Source organism: Oncorhynchus masou, chromosome 24 (genome assembly GCF_036934945.1).
Source record: "Oncorhynchus masou masou isolate Uvic2021 chromosome 24, UVic_Omas_1.1, whole genome shotgun sequence".
NCBI lineage: Eukaryota > Metazoa > Chordata > Actinopteri > Salmoniformes > Salmonidae > Oncorhynchus > Oncorhynchus masou.
In genome coordinates, this window is record NC_088235.1 from 62,690,735 (window position 1) to 62,710,438 (window position 19,704).

At 40.7% G+C, this 19,704-nt stretch overlaps 1 protein-coding gene across 3 annotated transcripts in view; it reads left to right on the forward strand.

The window, feature by feature from the left end:
- Window positions 1-19,704, forward strand: part of LOC135512445 (kinase non-catalytic C-lobe domain-containing protein 1-like) — an 81,390-nt gene that overhangs the window by 31,727 nt on the left and 29,959 nt on the right. For all 3 annotated transcript variants that reach the window (XM_064934475.1, XM_064934476.1, XM_064934474.1), the window contains exons 12-17: window positions 3,474-3,561; window positions 3,693-3,885; window positions 4,065-4,804; window positions 5,094-5,232; window positions 6,789-7,060; window positions 8,643-8,995. In XM_064934475.1, coding sequence (XP_064790547.1) covers window positions 3,474-3,561; window positions 3,693-3,885; window positions 4,065-4,804; window positions 5,094-5,232; window positions 6,789-7,060; window positions 8,643-8,995 — 1,785 coding nt within the window. The remainder of the gene's footprint in view (window positions 1-3,473; window positions 3,562-3,692; window positions 3,886-4,064; window positions 4,805-5,093; window positions 5,233-6,788; window positions 7,061-8,642; window positions 8,996-19,704) is intronic.

Sequence of the window (19,704 nt, forward strand, 5' to 3'; positions counted from 1 at the left end):
GGATCGTGACTAAAAAAAACTCATTTACCTTTGAAGAGCTTCTGATGTTTTCAATGAGGAGACAGTTACATACCAAATGCGCAGTTTTTCCTGAAAGCGTCTGTGTGTAGGAGACATCGTTCTGTTTTCTACAGACCGAAACGAACCGAAAATTCAGTCACCTACAACGTAAAATTTTCTACATAATATAGCAAAACATGGCGCGTTGTTTGGAATCAATCCATTTTTTTTCAAATTCATTGATATGCTGCTTTCCTCTCTGTATCCCATGGAAAAATACTGGCAGGTGACTTTTGCGCACCAATTTGCGCAGGACATTGTCTTATGGTCAATCATCCAATGATTCCAAATACGTCTTGCAGACAAGCAAACAAAAAGGCTCATTCCTCTCGCATTCACAGCCATATAAGGAGACAATGGAAAACAGAGCCTCCAAAATCCTGCTCATTTCCTGGATGCCGTCTCATCTTGGTTTTGCATCACGTTCTAGGGCACGACAGAAAATATCTTGGTAGTTCTGGATCAGAGTGTTTTCTTTCGAAAGCTATCAATTATATGCATACATTTTCTGACAAAATATCTTGTTTAAAACGGGAACGTTTTTCATCCAAAAATGAAATAGCCAAATTCAGAGCATCAACAGGTTAATGCATGCAAATGTTAATTTTCATCAACATCCTCTGAATTGCACAATTCAAATTAAATTACTAAAAATATCACATTTTCATGAAATCACAACTGCAATATAGCAAAACACAGCTTAGCTTGTTGTTAATCCACCTGGCGTGTCAGATTTCAAGGAAAGCATACCAAGCGTTTATGTAAGGACATCTCTCTCAGCAGATAAAACATTACAAACAGCTTGCTGCCAAGTAGATTGGTCACGAAAGTCAGAAAAGCAATAAAATGAATCACTTACCTTTGATGATCTTCAGATGTTTGCACTCACGAGATTCCCAGTTACACAATAAATGTTCCTTTTGTTCTATAAAGATTATTTTTAGATCCAAAATACCTCCATTTGGTTGGCGCGTTATGTTCAGAAATTCACAGGCTTGAGCGGTCACGACCGGGCAGTCGAAAATTCCAAATAGTATCCGTAAAGTTCGTAGAAACATGTCAAACGTTTTTTATAATCAATCCTCAGGTTGTTTTTACAATATATAATCAATAATATCTGCTCCACTCTGTTGCGCATGCAAAATGCTGCTGGCACCCAGCCATCCAGTGACGTGATCTTTCTCGCTCATTTTTCAAAATAAAAGCCTGAGACTATGTCTAAAGACTATTCACAACACGTGGAAGCCATAGGAAAAGGAATCTGGTTGATATCCCTTTAACTTCTTGACGCTACCCATCCCTGTCGCGGGATCATTTTTGTCAGCAACCGCTGAATAGCATAGTGCAACGGTCAAATAATATGACTAAAAAATATTCATATTCATGAAATCACAAGTGCCATATTGCAAAACACAGCTTAGCTTTTTGTTAATCCACCTGTTGTCTCAGATTTTGAAATTATGCTTTACAGCGAAAGCAATCCAAGCGTTTGTGTAAATTTATCAATAGCCTAGCATAGCATTATATACACTTAGCATCAGGAAGCTTGGTCACGAAAATCAGAAAAGCAATCAAGTTAACCGTTTACCTTTGATGATCTTCGGATGTTTTCACTCACGAGACTCTCAGTTACACAACAAATGTTCCTTTTGTTCCATGAAGATGATTTTTATACCCAATATACCTCAGTTTGTTTGTCGCGTTATGTTCAGAAATCCACAGGAAAGAGTGGTCACGACAACGCAGACGGAAATTCCAAATAGTCTTCATAATGTCAACCGACATTATGTCAACCGACATAATATATCAACCGAGTGTGTAGGTTTTCCAAACATAAAAATAGTGCCCCCTAGCTTCAAGAGGTTAAATGGAGCTTTCAGGAAAAACAGCACCTCCGGGATGGATTTTCCTCAGGTTTTTGCCTGCAATATCAGTTCTGTTATACTCACAGACAATATTTTGACAATTTTGGAAACTTTAGAGTGTTTCCTATCCTAATCTGACAATTATATGCATATTCTAGATTCTGGGCCTGAGAAATAGGCAGTTTTATTTGGGTAAGTTTTTCATCCAAACATCAAAATACTGCCCCCTACACTCAACAGGTTAAAGCAGGAAGCACCCGTGACTACATCATTAAAAAAGTGGCCAGATGAAGCAGATGCTAAGCTACAGGATTGTTTTGCTAGCATAGACATGGAATATGTTCTGGGATTCCTCCAATGGCTTTGAGGAGTACACCACATCATTCATTGGCTTAATCAATAAGTGCATTGATGATGTCGTCCCCACAGTGACCGTATGTACACTACCGTTCAAAAGTCTGGGGTCACTTAGAAATGTCCTTATTTTTGAAACAAAAGCAAAAATGTTGCTGGTTAAAATAACACCAAATTGATCAGAAATACAGCGTAGACATTGTTAATGTTGTAAATGACTATTGTAGCTGGAAAGGCAGATTTTTTAAATGGAATATCTACGTAGGCATACAGAGGCCCATTATCAGCAACCATCACGCCTGTGTTCCAATGGCACGTTGTGTTAGCTACTCCAAGTTTATCATTTTAAAAGGCTAGTTGATCGTTAGAAAACCCTTTTGCAATTATGTTAGCACAGATGAAAACTGTTGTTCTTCTTTAGACTTATTAATTATCTGGAGCGTCAGCATTTGTGGGTTCAATTACAGCCTCAAAATGGCCAGAAACAAAGCACTTTCTTCTGAAACTCGTCAGTGTATTCTTGTTCTGAGAAATGAAGGCTATTCCATGTGATAAATTGCCAAGAAACTGAAGATCTCATACAATGCCGTGTACTACTCCCTTCACAGAACAGCGCAAACCACCTCTAACCAGAATAGAAAGAGGAGTGGGATGCCGCAGTGCACAATTGAGCAAGAGGACAAGTACATTAGAGTGTCTACTTTGAGAAACCGATGCCTCACAAGTCCTCAACTGGCAGCTTCATTAAATAGTACCCTCAAAACACCGGTCTCAACTTCAACAGTGGAGAGGCGACTCCGGGATGCTGGCCTTCTAGGCAGAGTTGCAAGGAAAAATAGATATCTCAGACTGGCCAATGAAAATAAAATATTGAGATGGGAAAAAGAACAGACACTGGACAGAGGAAGTCTGCCTAGAAGGCCAGCATCCCGGAGTCGTCGCTTCACTGTTCACGTTGAGACTGGTCAGGAAACATTTTACCTGTCAGGAAACTTATAGCTTCGTTCCCAGAACCAATGGGAAACCAATCATGTGCGTTCCCACAACTTCCAAGGAACACAATGTGCTAGCTGGGACTGTAGCTACTGTTTGAAAGGGGTAGTGAGACACATACTGCCCATTGAAAGTGAAAGGGAGGACACATTGCTATTCCATTCTTGTCTGTTGAGGATAACTCCCTTCCTTACCTTTCAGCCACTCACAAAGGACATTGATGCAGAGGATCAGAATGGATTGGACAGTACAGGAAGCTCAAGTCAGGAATCAACACATATCATGAGTGGTATGATTCATTAATCTTTTCAGACATTATGCTCAAGCGATTTTGTTGACCTTACTATCAGTACATCTACATACAGATTTGTGATCAAATTGTATTGATGTTTTAACTGTGATTGTTGTAACTGTGTGTAGGGTTTGTGCCCATGGCTACTGAGAGCCGATTGGCTCCTGTACCTGGCCCTGTTCCCCATAGCTATCCAATCAGTGGAGCCCCCCAGCTTCCAGAGGCCTTCACCTCCCCTGCCACACACTTCACCCCCATCGTCCTGACCAGGGAGGGGGACACTGAGGAAGAAACTCCCCTGTCTGTTTCAGACATTGAGGGGTAAGTAATTTGCTTCCTTTCTATGGAGATAAGGTACCAGTCATGGCATTATTTAAAGCACCATTGATGTTTTTGAAAGGTGGATCCAACCATAGTTTATTTATTGATTATTGAAATGTCATTCCATTTGTTCACCGATTTCAAGAATGCATTTTTAATTATCACACGTTGTGTTGCAGGACTAAAGGCAGTGAGATCCAGCCTGTGCAAGAGGCCAAGCACCCAGAAACACCCTTACACCTTGAAGACCTACCCCTACCTCAGTCAGATAGAGACCTACAGGACAGCGGACAGGACAGCCCTGTAAATCAAAAGAATGTGGTCACACATCACTCCTCCTCCACTGCCTCCAGCAGCAGGACATTGGTCAACTCTCCACTTCCCGCCTCCCCCGAACTGACCACCCAATTGTCTTTGTCTTCCTCTTGCCAATTGTCATCCTGCTCTCATCTGACTGGTGGTGGTGTTTTCAACAACTTCCTCTTGCGCCATGACCCACTAACAGGGGACCTAACCCTGGTGCCGGTGCAGATAACAGTCGCTGAGTCCCTCCATGGACTGGAGCTCAATCTGCCCCTGACCTCAAGCTCCAGCTTCTTCCAGGGTCAACCTACACATCCTGGGGTCCCTAGAGACCATCTGACGCCTGGTCAGGGAGCTGAACCCCTGCTGTCTTGCCTTAATGGAAGCACTTGCAGCAAACCCTTGGACTCCATGGTGTCAATGTCCCAACCCCATAATGGAGAGGAAGGTCCAAGGACAGGAGAACGTGAGGATGAAGCCCTATCAGAGTCCCATGGACCTCCTCAGGGAGACTTCCATCTGATGCACCCTTCCCTACAGGAAGTTATTGGCCTGCTCAGGGCAGAGTTTGCCATTGATGGCTATCTGGAGAATGGTTTGGAGGATCTAGCAATGGGTAAGTAACATAGAGATGAATATTCACTCTCTCAAACATCACATTTAGCCTATGGTCCCAGATCTGCTTAGGCTGTTTTGCCAATTCCTACCGTTCTTGTCACGCCAGTTGGTAAGACAGAACAAACAGATATGGCATCAAGCTAGTATCTCTGTTTTTCCCCCTGGTGGATTTGGTTTGGTTAATTGGTTTGTAGAGAGATACTACAGTTGTGCCATTAAATGTATGATCACTGCTGTGAACTTGTATGACAGGCTTTCTGTCTCTCATGTTTATGTGTTGTTCAAAGGGGAGTATATCCTGTCTCTGAAGGACCTACAGTACCAGACGTTCTGCAATGTTGTGAAAGAGAAGTTCTGTGACCTTTCCTGGGATGAGTACTTATTGGGAGTGCTTCACTGTGTGGTCAACTACAGCCAATTCTCTCTGTGAGTGTGTCAATGTTTCCCTGTTTTATTGGTGATACAAGCACAGGTCTTCTCTCAATAACAGAAGCCTAACAAGGTAAACGATACAAGTGAAAAAAGAAAGTCACACTTTCATTTATATAGACAGAAAGCATTAGCAACCACTGATTGTTCTTTCGGACAACACTTTATCTCTAGTAACAGTTTACAGTTACACTCTTGGTTAAACAAGCAATAGTACCTGTGTTATAAAACTGTCTTTAGCTGACTGTCAATAGTATCAGAAGGATTTTTTTCTCTCCTCAAAAGTATTCTCTGTCAACAAGCTTATCCAGTCAACAAGCTTAGTTTGTCTCTATGAGCAGGGGAGAAGCGCAAAATTGGCAGTGTTTTGGTTTAGAATTTTAATTTCTCTCATGTGAGACCTCAACAACAATAAACCATTTAGATTATACCACCCCTCCTCCCCTTACACACACACACACACACAGACACAGACACACACACAGACACTCCACTCATAATCAGCATTCACAGAAGATTCACTTCAGACACACTTCCGGTTGCTCCTTTTTTTTCCAGCAGGAAAGGTCCCTATGGTAATAGCTCATCTCGTGTTTTTTGTTTGTCTCAAGAATATTGGCTTGGCACCATTGATGACCTACTTATGGTTCTTCCTGCCTTGTCTTTGAAACAATCTTAAAGATCCTGGAGGAGTGTACCTAAATGAAGGAAAAAGTGAAATATGGACTTGCCCCTTTTTGTTAATTAATCTGCAGACAAAGACAGATGGAGGGGCACATGAGAGTGTGTTGAGGAGATGTGCAGCTTGTCCCATGGTTGCCATGCTTTTAACACATGGGGCAGTGTGTTGAAAGAACCTTTAATCTTCTGTGGTAATGAGACAGACAGACAGACAGACGAATAGACAGACACTCGCCTCTGAGTGGGACTTCTAGACTGTAAGCTGGAGAAGACTGTCACCACTAGGGTAGCTCATTGGCGAAGTCCTGATGCTGCTGGAACATTGCTTTGGATACAAACCATTTTGGACAACTCAACCTAGGTTGTCAGGAAGCTGCTAAACGAGACAATAAGGATTGATTTGTTTGTTTTGATAGCTAATTATTGATTGGTTTGTTTTGATTCATTCATATGTGTTGGCCTAATTAACTATTTTGATTATGCCTGTGAGGAGTGTGCTAGTCTCAATTGTATGTCTAGATTTCTCATAATATAATTATTTGTCTTTGTTTTCATATTGACTGAGTTGTTATTCTCACTATTTTGTCTGAATTGTTTATGTTGTGTCTAATTACTGTCTGTGATGCTTCAATGACTTTTCAGTCTGAGCTCTTGTAGTCTGCCTTCTGTTTTATTGAATTAGTGTGTTTTGTCAAAGAAAGTTGCCTAAGTTTTCTGAGTTCTTTGTGCTTTTGTCTGTGTTTGTTATGTGTCTGTCTAGTTGTCTGTGTGTGGCTGTGATGGTTGTGGCTAGCTGTGACTGGCTGACTGTTGTGTTGTGATCTCTGTATCCCTCTCTTTCTCTATCTGGCTGCTTGATGTGCCACATGCAGAGGCTCTAATGAAGAGTCACCACCAAAGCCTTGGCAAAGGGCATCCATCTCACCTCTGAGTGCTGCTGGCTGGAGAGGGGAGGAGAGGGACGCACCCCGGCATGGTCATGTCGACCTGAATGGCAACCTGCACCACAGTGGACCTGTAGCTTCAGACGCATGGGAGAAATGTCAGAGAGACCAGAGACCCCTGTCTACATACAGAGTAACAAAGACTAGACCTGAACATAGAGATGCCGTATCAGAGGAAGTTCAACATAATGGCTGCACAGGTAGGAAAGAAAATATATTAACTTCACAACTTGCATCACTGTTACCTTACTTCACAGCTGTCATCACTCCCAGCAAGCACATTTGGTTCCTTGGAATTTGTGGCAACTTACCTTTGTGGTTTCCCATTGGTTCTGGGAACAAAGCCATACGTTTCTTGACTGGTAAAACAATGTTTTTTAAAGGACGGACGAGAATATCAATCAATCAAATGCATTTATAAAGCCCTTCTTACATACACATACTGATATTGACCTTGGTATTACTGTGTGTAGCTATGTTTGGTAGCTAGCTTCCTTTTGTAGTCAACTTGAGCTGCAAAAGATTTCAATAATGATTTTCACATTTTGCCACCAACCTTATTATAACGCAAAAAGGAAAAATGTGTTAAAAAATCATATTGTTCCCACATGTTAGTGTTATGCAATACTGTAAATTATAGGAATGATTGGTTTTAGGTGGATTTTTCCTTTAACAATAGAGAGAGTTTTGTTGATGCTGAGAACGAAATGTATGTTTTTAAATAACGTTCTTAGAAGGTTATTTGAACGTTACTAATGTTTTCTTGTGGTTTTTATGGAAAGTTTTCTTAATGTTCAGAGAACATGACTTTCAATAGAACCCTGACGAAACCTGCAAAAAACGTTACGCTGAAGTACTGAAATTCCCACAGAAGTACGTTGTTTCTTAATGTTTTCGTAAGAATTTGAGATCATTACTTCAAATAGAACGATGAGTAAACCTGTAGGAAACGTTATGCTGAAGTACTGAAATTCCCACCTAAGAAACATATGGTTCTCAGAACCTTATGTGCTAGCTGGGTATCCTGCAGCATTCCCAGAATATTGTTTGAAGGTTGCATGCAAAATAACCATAGGACAATCACGTTCTTACCAAGCTCTAAGAAACATATTGTTGTCAGAACGTTATGTGCTAGCTGGGCTGTTAGCATTACTTCACAACTGTCATCACTTTTACCATTATCATGATAAACGTCTGTGAGATGACGTAGTTAGATTAAGTTGTATAGGCCTACTGTAGCGAGATGTTGTGACAAATCCAACTTTGAATGGCAGTTGGATAAAGTTGTTAGAGGAATGACTGGCTGTTGGATTAAATTGTTAAGAGCACAGTTTATTCAAGACAGCCCAAATCATGTTGCGATGTCACAATGATCTCCTCAGCTGGAGAGGGTTGTTGTGGAAACAGTTACTTCCTCTCCATCTACACACACCAATACATGGTAGCAAGCACTGCACACTCACATACACACAAACATAACTCTTCAGTTTCACACAAAATACGATATGTTTTAGATGATTAATCAGAGCAAAATTAGGCTGCTCACATTGGTAGGTGGAGTACGCCTGTGATGCAGAATCTAATAATATAGCAAGATTAACATTTAACCTCTTGCCAACAAACAAATTTAAAAGAGCCTTTTAACGAAAGAAAACTTTAGCCATGAGAGAATTTCACCTCTCAAAATCTCTGCCCGCGCGCACACACACACACACACACGCACACTGCCTGACCCATCCCTTTTTCTCTCTCTCTTCTTGATCTGCCTGTTTCCTGGTCCAGGATTGAGAGCTGCCGAGTGTTTGGGTAAGGGGGCCATGAAGAGTGCCGAGCATCCAGTGGGGGTCAATGATGAAAGCCCCCCTGAAGCTGACTCTCTGTGTGGGATGGACGAGCCACTGAGGGTGGGCCACCTAGGCCAGATGAGCTGCTCTAAGGACATGGAGGACACAGAATCACTGGTGTTTGAGCGTCTCCTCTCTCCCTGCTCCAGAGCAGAGGAGTCTAGCCACCACCTCAGCCCAGCCTGGGGCCTGGCCTTCTATGGAGAAGACTGTTTTAGTCATGATGTGGTGGAATATGCTGTAACCCTGGGACAGCACAGTGAGTCACCGTGCCTGGAGCTGAAAACACAGGTGGGTAAACTGGGAGGAAAAGCTATTGAGCTTAAATAGAATAGACCAGCTGTGAGTCATGACTGACCATATAGCATACCATGGTCTTAATGTTTAGAATAGTGCTTTATTGTAAATGTGTTTATATTATACTCTCATTTTAGCTCATTTTAGAAGACATTATATGGCAACAATGAATACTGTCTGATGCTTCAAAGATTACAACATAATTAGTACTACTTTCTACCAAATGGTATGTAATGAAAAAGGTACATAATGTTGTTTGATTACATTCATTTGACATAAATGAGAAGTACTTATTATACATACAAGAAAACAAGCTGACTAAAGTAAAACGCATAATCATGTTTGTTTTACAGTTTGTTTTTTTTTTTTTTGTTTTTTTACAATCGCTAGGTCCCATTTCTCAATAGTTAGGTTACTTTTTCAAAACTCTTCACACTTTTCTCCTAACCAACTTTCAGCTTGGCACAGAAGTTAACCTCACTAGGGGACGTGGGACGGTAGCGCCACACCTGGTCAACATCCAGGGAAATTGCAGAGCGCCAAACTCAAAAAAAGAAATATTCATTATAAAAATTCTGAAAACATACAAGTGTTATACATGGGTTTAAAGATTAACTTCTTGTTAATCCAACCACGGTGTCAGATTTCAAAAAGGCTTTACGGCAAAAGCATACCATGCGATTACCTAAGACCAGCGCCCAGCAGACAAATCATTACAAAAAGTTACCAGCCAAGTAGAGGAGTTGCACAAGTCAGAAATAGCAATACAATGTATCACTTACCTTTGATGATCTTCATATGGTTGCACTCACAAGACTCTCATTTACTCAATAAATGTTTGTTTTGTTTCGATAAAGCCCCTCTTTATATCCAAAAACCTCAGTTTTGTTTGCGCGTTTTGTTCAGTAATCCACAGGCTCAAACGCAGTCACAAAAAATCCAAATAGTATCTGTAAAGTTCAAGAAACATGTAAACGATGTTTATAATCAATCCTCAGGTTGTTGTTTTTTTTCAATCCTCAGGTTGTTTTTAGCCTAAATAATCGATAATATTTCAACCGGACAATAACGTTGTCAATATAAAAGGTAAACAAGAAAGGCGCGCTCTCGGTCATGCTCATGAAAAATCTCTGGGTCTCTGTAGGTTTCAGTCAGAAAACAACAAACATATAAAAAAATCCCACATCCTGGATGGGTTTTCTCAGGTTTTTGCCTGCCAAATCAGTTCTGTTATACTCACAGACATTATTCTAACAGTTCTGGAAACGTCAGAGTGTTTTCTATCCAAATCTACCAATTCCAATTCCAATTATATGCATATCCTAGCTTCTGAACCTGAGTAGCAGGCAGTTCACTTTGGGCACACTTTTCATTCGGAGATGAAAATAGTGCCCCCTACCCTAGTGAAGTTAATTTCACCTCCAAAATGCACTAAAACTACCAAAACACTTCATATGTCTCAAATCAACACACTCTTCCATAACACTAGCAAAGGTTGTCACCCAACAAGCCAACTTTGTCATTCATTAAACAATGACCTAAAAAACACTAAAAACAGGTAGCATTACACAATGTTTTCTTTTGTCAAATTCCTTTACAAAACAAGAATGGAACCTCTCTACTGCTTAGAATGCATTGTAGTATATGTTACAGGAATTAATTATACATGATACAATATGCTTCAATATGTTTTATGTCATTCTTTGGCATTGAGGGATTCCAAAATACACAAATTTGTATATACACCATCTACAGATATAGTAGCAATGCTAGTCAGCCCTGTCTTCTGCATTTGGCCACAGGTTCTCATCCACATTACATCTTATGTAATCTTGGGTAATACACCTAGGAAATAATCTTTTGGCATGCCTGGTCCATCCCTGGCAATTTTCTGCAGATATGTCCAGGCATCCGGCATTCACTGCATCCAGGAGGGACATTTGATCATGTGGATGGTGATCATAAACCTTTCACCTCCATGAGGAAAAGTGACACCATCCTGGGATGGGCTGCATACCATTCTGTGACTGCACGGGAGTGGTGAAATGCCACATTGTCCCATACAATTACAAACGTTGGCCGATTTCGCCTCACTGCAACCCTTTTCTCACCTGGCACAACCCTTCCATAGAGGTCATCTAGGAATGAAATGAGACACTCGGTGGCCCAATTAGCGGTGTGTGTAACAGCAATCGTTTCCCAATCACATTCCTTCCACGCCACTGTGTTTTGGCCAAGTTGACTTCAGCCTCATCCACAAAGATGAATATGTGGGGTGTTTGCCTGGCTTCAATCTCTGCGACTCTCTAAAATAAATACACAAGGCAACATGAGTTAGGCTATTATTGTAGTTTACGTTATACCTAAAAACATGTCTCTGCCCTGTTTGGTTTTGTTCAAAACCAGTTCTGTCCCGAATCTCTGAGTTTTATGCCACTGTTTCTGATGACCATATCAACGATTGCAGTTTACTGCACAGCAGTGAAAATCCTACCTCTCCCACCTATGGGAGGTAACCGTTGGGTCCTAAGCCTAAATGCAAAAACAATTACACACAAGTGGGTTTGGAGGCTTTGCTCAATTTACTTCTGTAATGTGCAGTTCAGTCAGATGCCCTTGCAAAATGCACATCTTACCTGTTGCTTTGCTGGAAATTTCTCACAATAGATGCCACTGTTGAGTGTTACAGATTTGGATTGCACTTTCAGACCAGCCTCTCTCATTGATAGACCATGATTTATTACATGATCAATTATAGTAGCCCTAATATCACCTGAGACTACAGCTCTTGATCTTCCTCTCTGTCTTCTTCCACCACGGATACGTACTCCTCTCCCTCTCCCTCTCCCAGCCACTCTTCTTCCTCTGTCAGCCACTTCTCCATCTCTGGCTAGGTCATGTTTACATTACAGTACAGCATTATTCCGAATATTTCCCCTTTTTTTCAGATGGTAATGAAATTGAAAGACTAACACCTGGGTAGGTTTTCAGCTACAATGGGAATCAGCCGTGGTTGGTCTATTTGCTTTGGTAGTATTACATTTTTTAGATTTGGAATATATTTCAATACGGTATTACTGTAGAAATACAGCAGATTGCTGTCTTATTCAATTTTGTGTTATGTTAGGTTTTGAACTTAAGTTTAACTGTTTTGAAAAGAGTATGTAAACATGTGCAAATTGGCATATAGTTTTGTTGGTGGTTGTGTCTGAGAAAATAATTCATGAAATTTGAAATATGTAGTCATTAAATGCATTTGTGCCAAAGCAATGAAAAAAATGATCCACAGTTTAGCCCAGATAGACTGCTGTCACTGAAGAAGTGACCTAATTCGTGAGAAATGGGTCCTAATTGTTTCGGCTACCCGGAAAACAGGCTACTCTAGCGAATTTCAGTGATGAATGGAGAATGGGGCCTTTTAATAATAATACATTGTAATGAATGCACTTTTCAAGACACCCAATAAAGTTCATTCAAATCAAGTTAGTTATTTGTTTAGAAGTTATATTAAAGCTGAATCAATGTCTGCAAAATCACATAAGGATAATATTCTCCATAACAGAATCAATTATAATAGCATAGTATTAATGTAAGACAACAATATAACAATAATGTAAGACAAAAACACCACTTAATTTCTTATAATAATTTGGGATCATTGTGCGAGTGGTTGCATTTTTTCTCAAGCAGCCAACACTCAACATCATACGAGCAACTAGTCAAAATATGTGCTTTGTTTGAAACAAAATGCTACAGTTTAACACCATCGCTCACTGTACATAATTCAAAACAACACTGTACTTCAAAACAACATTGTACATAACTCAAGACGATGCATATTCCCATGACACTGATTGAGATCAAATGGTTGGCATGTGGATGCTGCATGGACGTTTCAGTGGTGAAACTTAAATAATTATTATTCACGATTGACAGTGAGAAATGTGAAGGGAGGGTGACCATAAAAAATAGTGTGTGAAGGGAGGGTGACCATAAAAAATAAAAATAGTGCATAAGGTAGAGGTATAGAAACAGATGCGTGGAACGTGATTTCGGATCCTCGACTCTGGGGAAGAGGCTTCCCGGGGGGTGGGACAGGCGGAATGGGGCGGTTACCTTCAGATCCGCAGCCTCGGCCTTTATTTGAATTGATTGGATTGAGTAATGACCTATAATAGAGAATGTACCACTGCCTTGCAACTCCTTCCGTTTGAGTTATGTTATAGTCTTATGTTTTATTGTCAGCATGCATAAAATAACATTTTTTAATAAATTACTATATATTTATGATTATATAGTAATTACACTTTCAGTCAAACTGGATAAGTGCATGGATTTCATGAAAAGTCTACGAGATTATTTGTTTAAAAACCAAGCAAAACAGCATTAATAGCTAAAGCAAATCATGGTATGATCATGATTTGAGGTGGATAGAAAGAAAGGAGTTGGGGGTTTTAGGGTAATTGAAACATTATGTTCTCCAAACTGTTATTGAATATTAATATGATATATTTCCAACCTTTGACAGACAGGTCATTATCATGTGTAATAGAATAACAAATGAGCTGTCTTTGTCTGTGTATGCTTTGATGGTGATGATGTGGGCTTTTATCTACTCCTTCAATGGAACAGTCTGACCGCCCCACTCTCACACATTAAGAGCCATGGCTCCATATCAGTATTAGATGTGCCCTTTTTCTCACTTCAAAAGATCTATTGATTTCTGTTACCATAGTGAGCGATGCAAGCAGAGAGCCAGCCCTGTACATACATTGGAGACACTCTAAAAGGCTATTTGTGTACTGCATCTACACCCTAATGGGTTCTTCTGCTATCCCTACTAGGACAACATTTTCACCCAACAAAAAACGCTTAAGAACCCTTTGGTGAAAAGGTTCTACCTGGAACCAAAAAGAGTTATATTTCAAATACTTATTTCGATGTATCACTTATGGGATTAAGAGCAGTGATCCACAATGTTAGAAACCAATCACATAGTGTCTGTCGGAGACAGGTCGAGTAGTGAATAGGGCATCACTTGCCCGCCGACTAGTCATTCGCGCTCTCTTCCTTGAAAAGAGTCACTGTGCTCCTGAAGCTCTCCTCAGCACGACCTGAACCTGTCTTCCTGCTAAACAGTTCCTAGTCGAACCGTGAGGTTAACTTGTTGAATCTAGAGGTCATTTTTTTATTTTTGGAAAAATAATGTTCCCAAAGTAAACGGGCTATTTTCAAGACCAGAAAATAAAATATGCATATAATTGACAGCTTAGGATAGAAATCACCTTAAAGTTTCCACAACTGATATTGTCTGTGAGTATAACAGAACTGATATTGCAGGCAAAAGAATGAGAAAAATCCAATCAGGAACGCAGTGGTTTCTAAATAAGAGTCCCTTCCTATGCTTCCCTATTGAGCAGTGAATGGGATATCAACGAGATTCCTTTTTCTATGGCTTCCTTAATGTGTCTAGTATCACAAGACATAGTTTCAGGCTTTTATTTTGAAAAAAGAGCCTGCGCGACAACATTGGGTCAGTGTCCACCTGATGGCTCTTTGTGTATTTCTCGAGCAAAAGACAGAGGTAGCCATTTTTCCACCCGGTCTTACTGAAAAAAGCTCTGTCCCGGTTGATATATTATCGAATAGATATTTGAAAAACACCTTGAGGATTGATTATAAACAACGTTTGCCATGTTTCTGTCGATATTATGGAGCTAATTTGGAATATTTTTCTGACCGCAATTTCCGGAAGTTTTCTCTGCCAAACGTGAAGAACTAACGGAGCTATTTTTGTCCACAAAAATAATTTTTGGGGAAAAAGGGAACATTTGCTATCTAACTGGGAGTCTGGAAACATCCGAAGCTCATCAAAGGTAAACTATTTAAAGTGGGGTGAACAGGCAGTGGCTACACAAATGCTTGTCTTGCTTTGGTTGCATATTTTCCTTGATGATCTGTGTTTGAATATATTTTTCCTTGATTTCTGTGACATTGGGTGCTTAGTGTGTTATGTGTCCTGAGGGCAGGTAGTTAGTTCGACCCCCTATTATTTTGGTGATGACTGACTGTAAGGAAAGATGCGTGTAGAATTCCAGATTTTCTATTCTGTCTCTGGAGAGCCCATGGCTAGTTCCTGAAACATGGCTAGTTCTCAGTCTGCAGTTGCTACCAGGCGGTGATACAGCCCGACAGGATGCTTTCAATTGTGCATCTGTAAAAGTTTTGAGGGTTTTAGGTGACAAGACACATTTATTCAGCCTCCTGAGGTTGAAGAGGTGCTGTTGCGCCTTCTTCACCACACTGTCTGTGTGGGTGGACCATTTCAGTTTGTCAGTGATATGTACGCCAAGGAACTTAAAACTTTCCACCTTCTCCAGTGCTGTCCCATCAATGTGGATGGGGGGTGGTGCTCCCTCTGCTGTTTCTTGTAGTCCACAATCAGCTCCTTTGTTTTGTTGTAAGATATGTAAACGTTATCCTCAAAGCGGGCAAAGAACTTGTTTAGCTTGTCTGGATGCAAGACGACGGTGTCCACGACATGGCTGGATTTCCTTTTGTAGTCCGGGATTTTCTGTAGACCTTGCCACATATGTCTTGTGTCTGAGCCATTGAATTGTGACTCCACTTTGTCTCTATACTGACGTTTTGCCTGTTTGATTGCCTTGTGGAGGGAATGACTACTCTCTTTGTATTCTGCCATATTCCCAGTCACTTTGCCATGGGTAAATGCTGTGTTTTAAGCTTTCAGTTTTGTGCTAATACTGCCATCTATCCACAGTTTCTGGTTAGGGTAGGTTTTAATAGTACAGTGGGTACAACATCTCCCATACACTTCTTGATGAAATCAGTCACCGTTTCAGTGTACATGTCAATATTAATCTCGGAAGCTACCCAGAACATATCCCAGTCCGCATGATCAAAACAATCTTGAAGTGTGGATTCCGATTGGTCAGACCAGCATTGAATAGCACGGGTACTTCCTGTTTGAGTTTCTGCCTATAGGAAGGGAGGAGCAAAATGGAGTTGTGGTCATATTTGCTGAAAGGAAGGTGGGGGAGGACCTTGTATGCATCCCGGAAGTTGGAATAACAATGGTCGAGTGTTTTTCCAGCGAGATTACTACAGTCGATATGCTGATAGAATTTAGGTAGCCTTTTCCTCACATTTGCTTTGTTAAAATCCCCAGTTACAATAAATGCAGCCTCAGGATATATGGTTTCAAGATTTCATAATGTCCAGTGAAGTTCCTTGAGAGCCGTCGTGGTATCAGCTTGAGGGGGGGATATACGCGGCTGTGACAATAACCAAAGAGATAATACGGTCGGCATTTGGTCAGAACGAGTGACCAAGGCTTATCCCTCCTTCTGGTAGCCCCTCTAGAGTCAGAGAAACTAATGTTACGCAGAGTCCTGATGACCCAAGCAAATGTAAAGATTTTCCATCCTCACCCAGTAAACATGTTCCTCCGGGTCTGGCCCGAGAAAGGATGAATCTGAATGCAACAGGCTTTGAGGCTATCTAGAGTGCAAGAGCCCCTTCTACATGCTCACTGTATTGAATCAAGTGGTGTGTTTTTGAGAAGTGGTGTGACCAGAGACAGATACAGTTGACGTTGGAAGTTTAAATACACTTAGCCAAGTACATTTAAACTCAGGTTTTCACAATTCCTGACATTTAATCCTCATAAAAACTCCCTGTTGTAGGTAAGTTAGAATCACCACTTTATTTTAAGAATGTGAAATGTCAGAATAATGGTGATTTATTTCAGCTTTTATTTCTTTCATCACATTCCCAGTGGGTCAGAAGTTTACATACACTCAATTAGTATTTGGTAGCATTGCCTTTAAATTATTTAACTTGGGTGAAATGTTTCAGGTAGGCTTCCACAAGCTTCCCACAATAAGTTTTAGGGTGAATTTTGGCCCATTCCTCCTGACAGAGCTGGTGTAACTAAGTCAAGTTTGTATGCCTCCTTGCTCTCACATGCTTTTTCAGTTCTGCCCACAAATGTTCTATAGGCTATAGGTCAGTGCTTTCTGATGGTCACTCTAATACCTTGACTTTGTTGTCCTTAAGCCATTTTGCCACAACTTTGGAAGTATGCTTGGAGTCATTGTCCATTTGGAAGAACCATTTACGACCAAGCTTTAACTTCCTGACTGATGGCTTCAATATATCCACATAATTTTCTTTCGCCATGATGCCATCTATTTTATTAACTGCACCAGTCCCTCCTGCAGCAATGCACCCCCAACAGCAAGATGCTGCCACCACCGTGCTTCGCGGTTGGGATGGTGTTCTTCAGCTTGCAAGCCTCCCCCTTTTTCCTCCAAACATAACGATGGTCATTATGGCCAAACGGTTCTATTTTTGTTTCGTCAGACCAGAGGACATTCCTCCAAAAAGTACAATCTTTGTCCCCATGTGCAGTTGCAAACCGTTGTCTGTCTTTTTTATGGCGGTTTTGGAGCAGTGGCTTCTTCCTTGCTGAGCGGCCTTTCAGGTTATGTTGATATAGGACTTGTTGTAGATATAGATACTTTTGTATCCGTTTCCTCCATCTTCTTCACAAGGTCCTTTGCTGTTGTTCTAGGATTGATTTGCACTTTTTACACCAAAGTACATTCATCTCTAGGAGACAGAACTCATCTCCTTTCTGAGCGGTATGATGGCTGCGTGATCCCATGATGTTAATACTTGCATACTATTGTTTGTACAGATGAATGTGGTACCTTCAGGTGTTTGGTTTGGACCAGACTTGTGGAGGTCTACTACAATGTATGTTCTGTCTTGGCTGATTTCTTTTTATTTTCCCATTATGTCAAGTAAAGAGGCACTGAGTTTGAAGGCAGGCCTTGAAATACATCCACAGGTACACCTCCACTTGACTCAAATTATGTCAATTAGCCTTCAGAAGCTTCTAAAGCCATGCCATCGTTTTCTGGAATTGTCCAAGCTGTTTAAAGGCACAGTTAACTTAGTGTATGTAAACTTCTCACCCACAGTGAATTTTAAGTGAAATAATCTGTTGTAAAAATTACTTGTCATGCACAAAGTAGATGTCCTAACCGACTTGCAAAAACTATAGTTTGTTAACAAGAAATTTGTGGAGTGGTTGAAAAACTAGTTTTAATGACTCCAACCTATGTGTATGTAAACTTCCGACTTCAACTGTAATTCCTTACCAGTGCTTTGTATCATGATTTGATGCTTTTTGCAAGACCTTTTGGACAGAGGGAAAGCTTTCTCCACTGCAAAGGTCTGTTTAGCCGTTATCTCGGTCTGCCATATAGGCTTATACAAGATCACAGCACCCTCTGTTATGTCGTTTTATGAGGGGAACAAGTTGCTTACACCCAGTCTCCAAACCTTTAGCCCCGTCTTGGGGTCTGTTTATTGTGTTTGAGGCTATTTCACAGCAACCGCTGGAAAGCATGGAGATGAAATATCTTTTGTATAAACTGTTTTACTAATTTCCCTTACGTTGCAAAGTGGAATTGTCTCGCCTTAGAGCTTGTGGTTTTCCACCCGTCGCCCTTCACACCATTTGTGTCCAGTACTCGCGTTGTGCATTTACTTGGATAGATATAGAGCACTACGCAAGAGCGACCAGCTCTTTGTTTCCTGGGTTCCCCCCTCAAGGCTCAATGACTATCCCATTGGATAGTGGAGGCTATTATATTGGCTTATAATAGCAAAGGTTTACAGCCCCTGGAGGGCCTGAGTGCTCATTCCATCAGAGGCGTGGCTACCTCTTTGGCACTGTTTAAAGGCATTTGGGATATGGCTTGTTGGGCTACCCCTCATACTTTTATTAAGTTTTACCGACTGGATGTCACTGCACCTTCGAGGGTGCATGATGTCCTCAGTGTCAGAGTCTCTGAGGGAGAAATGTGTTGGATGACTAGCTGTGTTCGAAAGGCATGTCTATGATACGAGAGTTGGCCATATACCAGAAGTGATACATCTCAACAAATATTTGAAATAGAACGCAAGGTTAATTTCTTAACCCCAGTTATATGATATGTTACTCACCACTTGGATTCGGTCTTAGGTAGCATCATTTGAAATGTTGTTTTATACATTGGATAAAAGTAGAGACTCAGAGCTACAAAATGGTATATCATACACTGCATTTTTGAGGAACAATGGGAAAGTAATTCTGCTTTGAAAGTTGATAAACTTGTAAACTCACTTTTGGCCTTTGAATGTTTTGGTATCGAGTGAGGAGCTCTTTGTCTACACCCATTCAACATTGTTTACACCCTCTTAAGCTTTAGCCCCACCCATCTCATTTTGCCCTCAGAGCGTTCAGAGTGCACACTTGACGCTCTGGCCGATGATTTGTTTACCTATGGACAACATGAAAACAGCCTAACCAGCTCTGTATGCAACAATTTCATTACGCTTTTTTGCAGACGTATACTAACACCGGTCATATTCAATTTGTGTTGTACACTTTAGATTAAGACATGTAGCTAGCTAGCTAAACAATGAACCTAGCTAGGTAAACATTGTGTAAGATCACACACGTTGCGTAACGTTGGCTAACGAGCCATCCAGCTAACGTTAGATAGTTAAACAACAATGAACACAGTGCTAAATCATGTCGTTACTACCCTGCATGAATATGCTGGGAGCTAACCAACCAGGTTCAATGTTAGCTAGCTAACATTAGGCTCTAGCTAGAAAAGCAAATT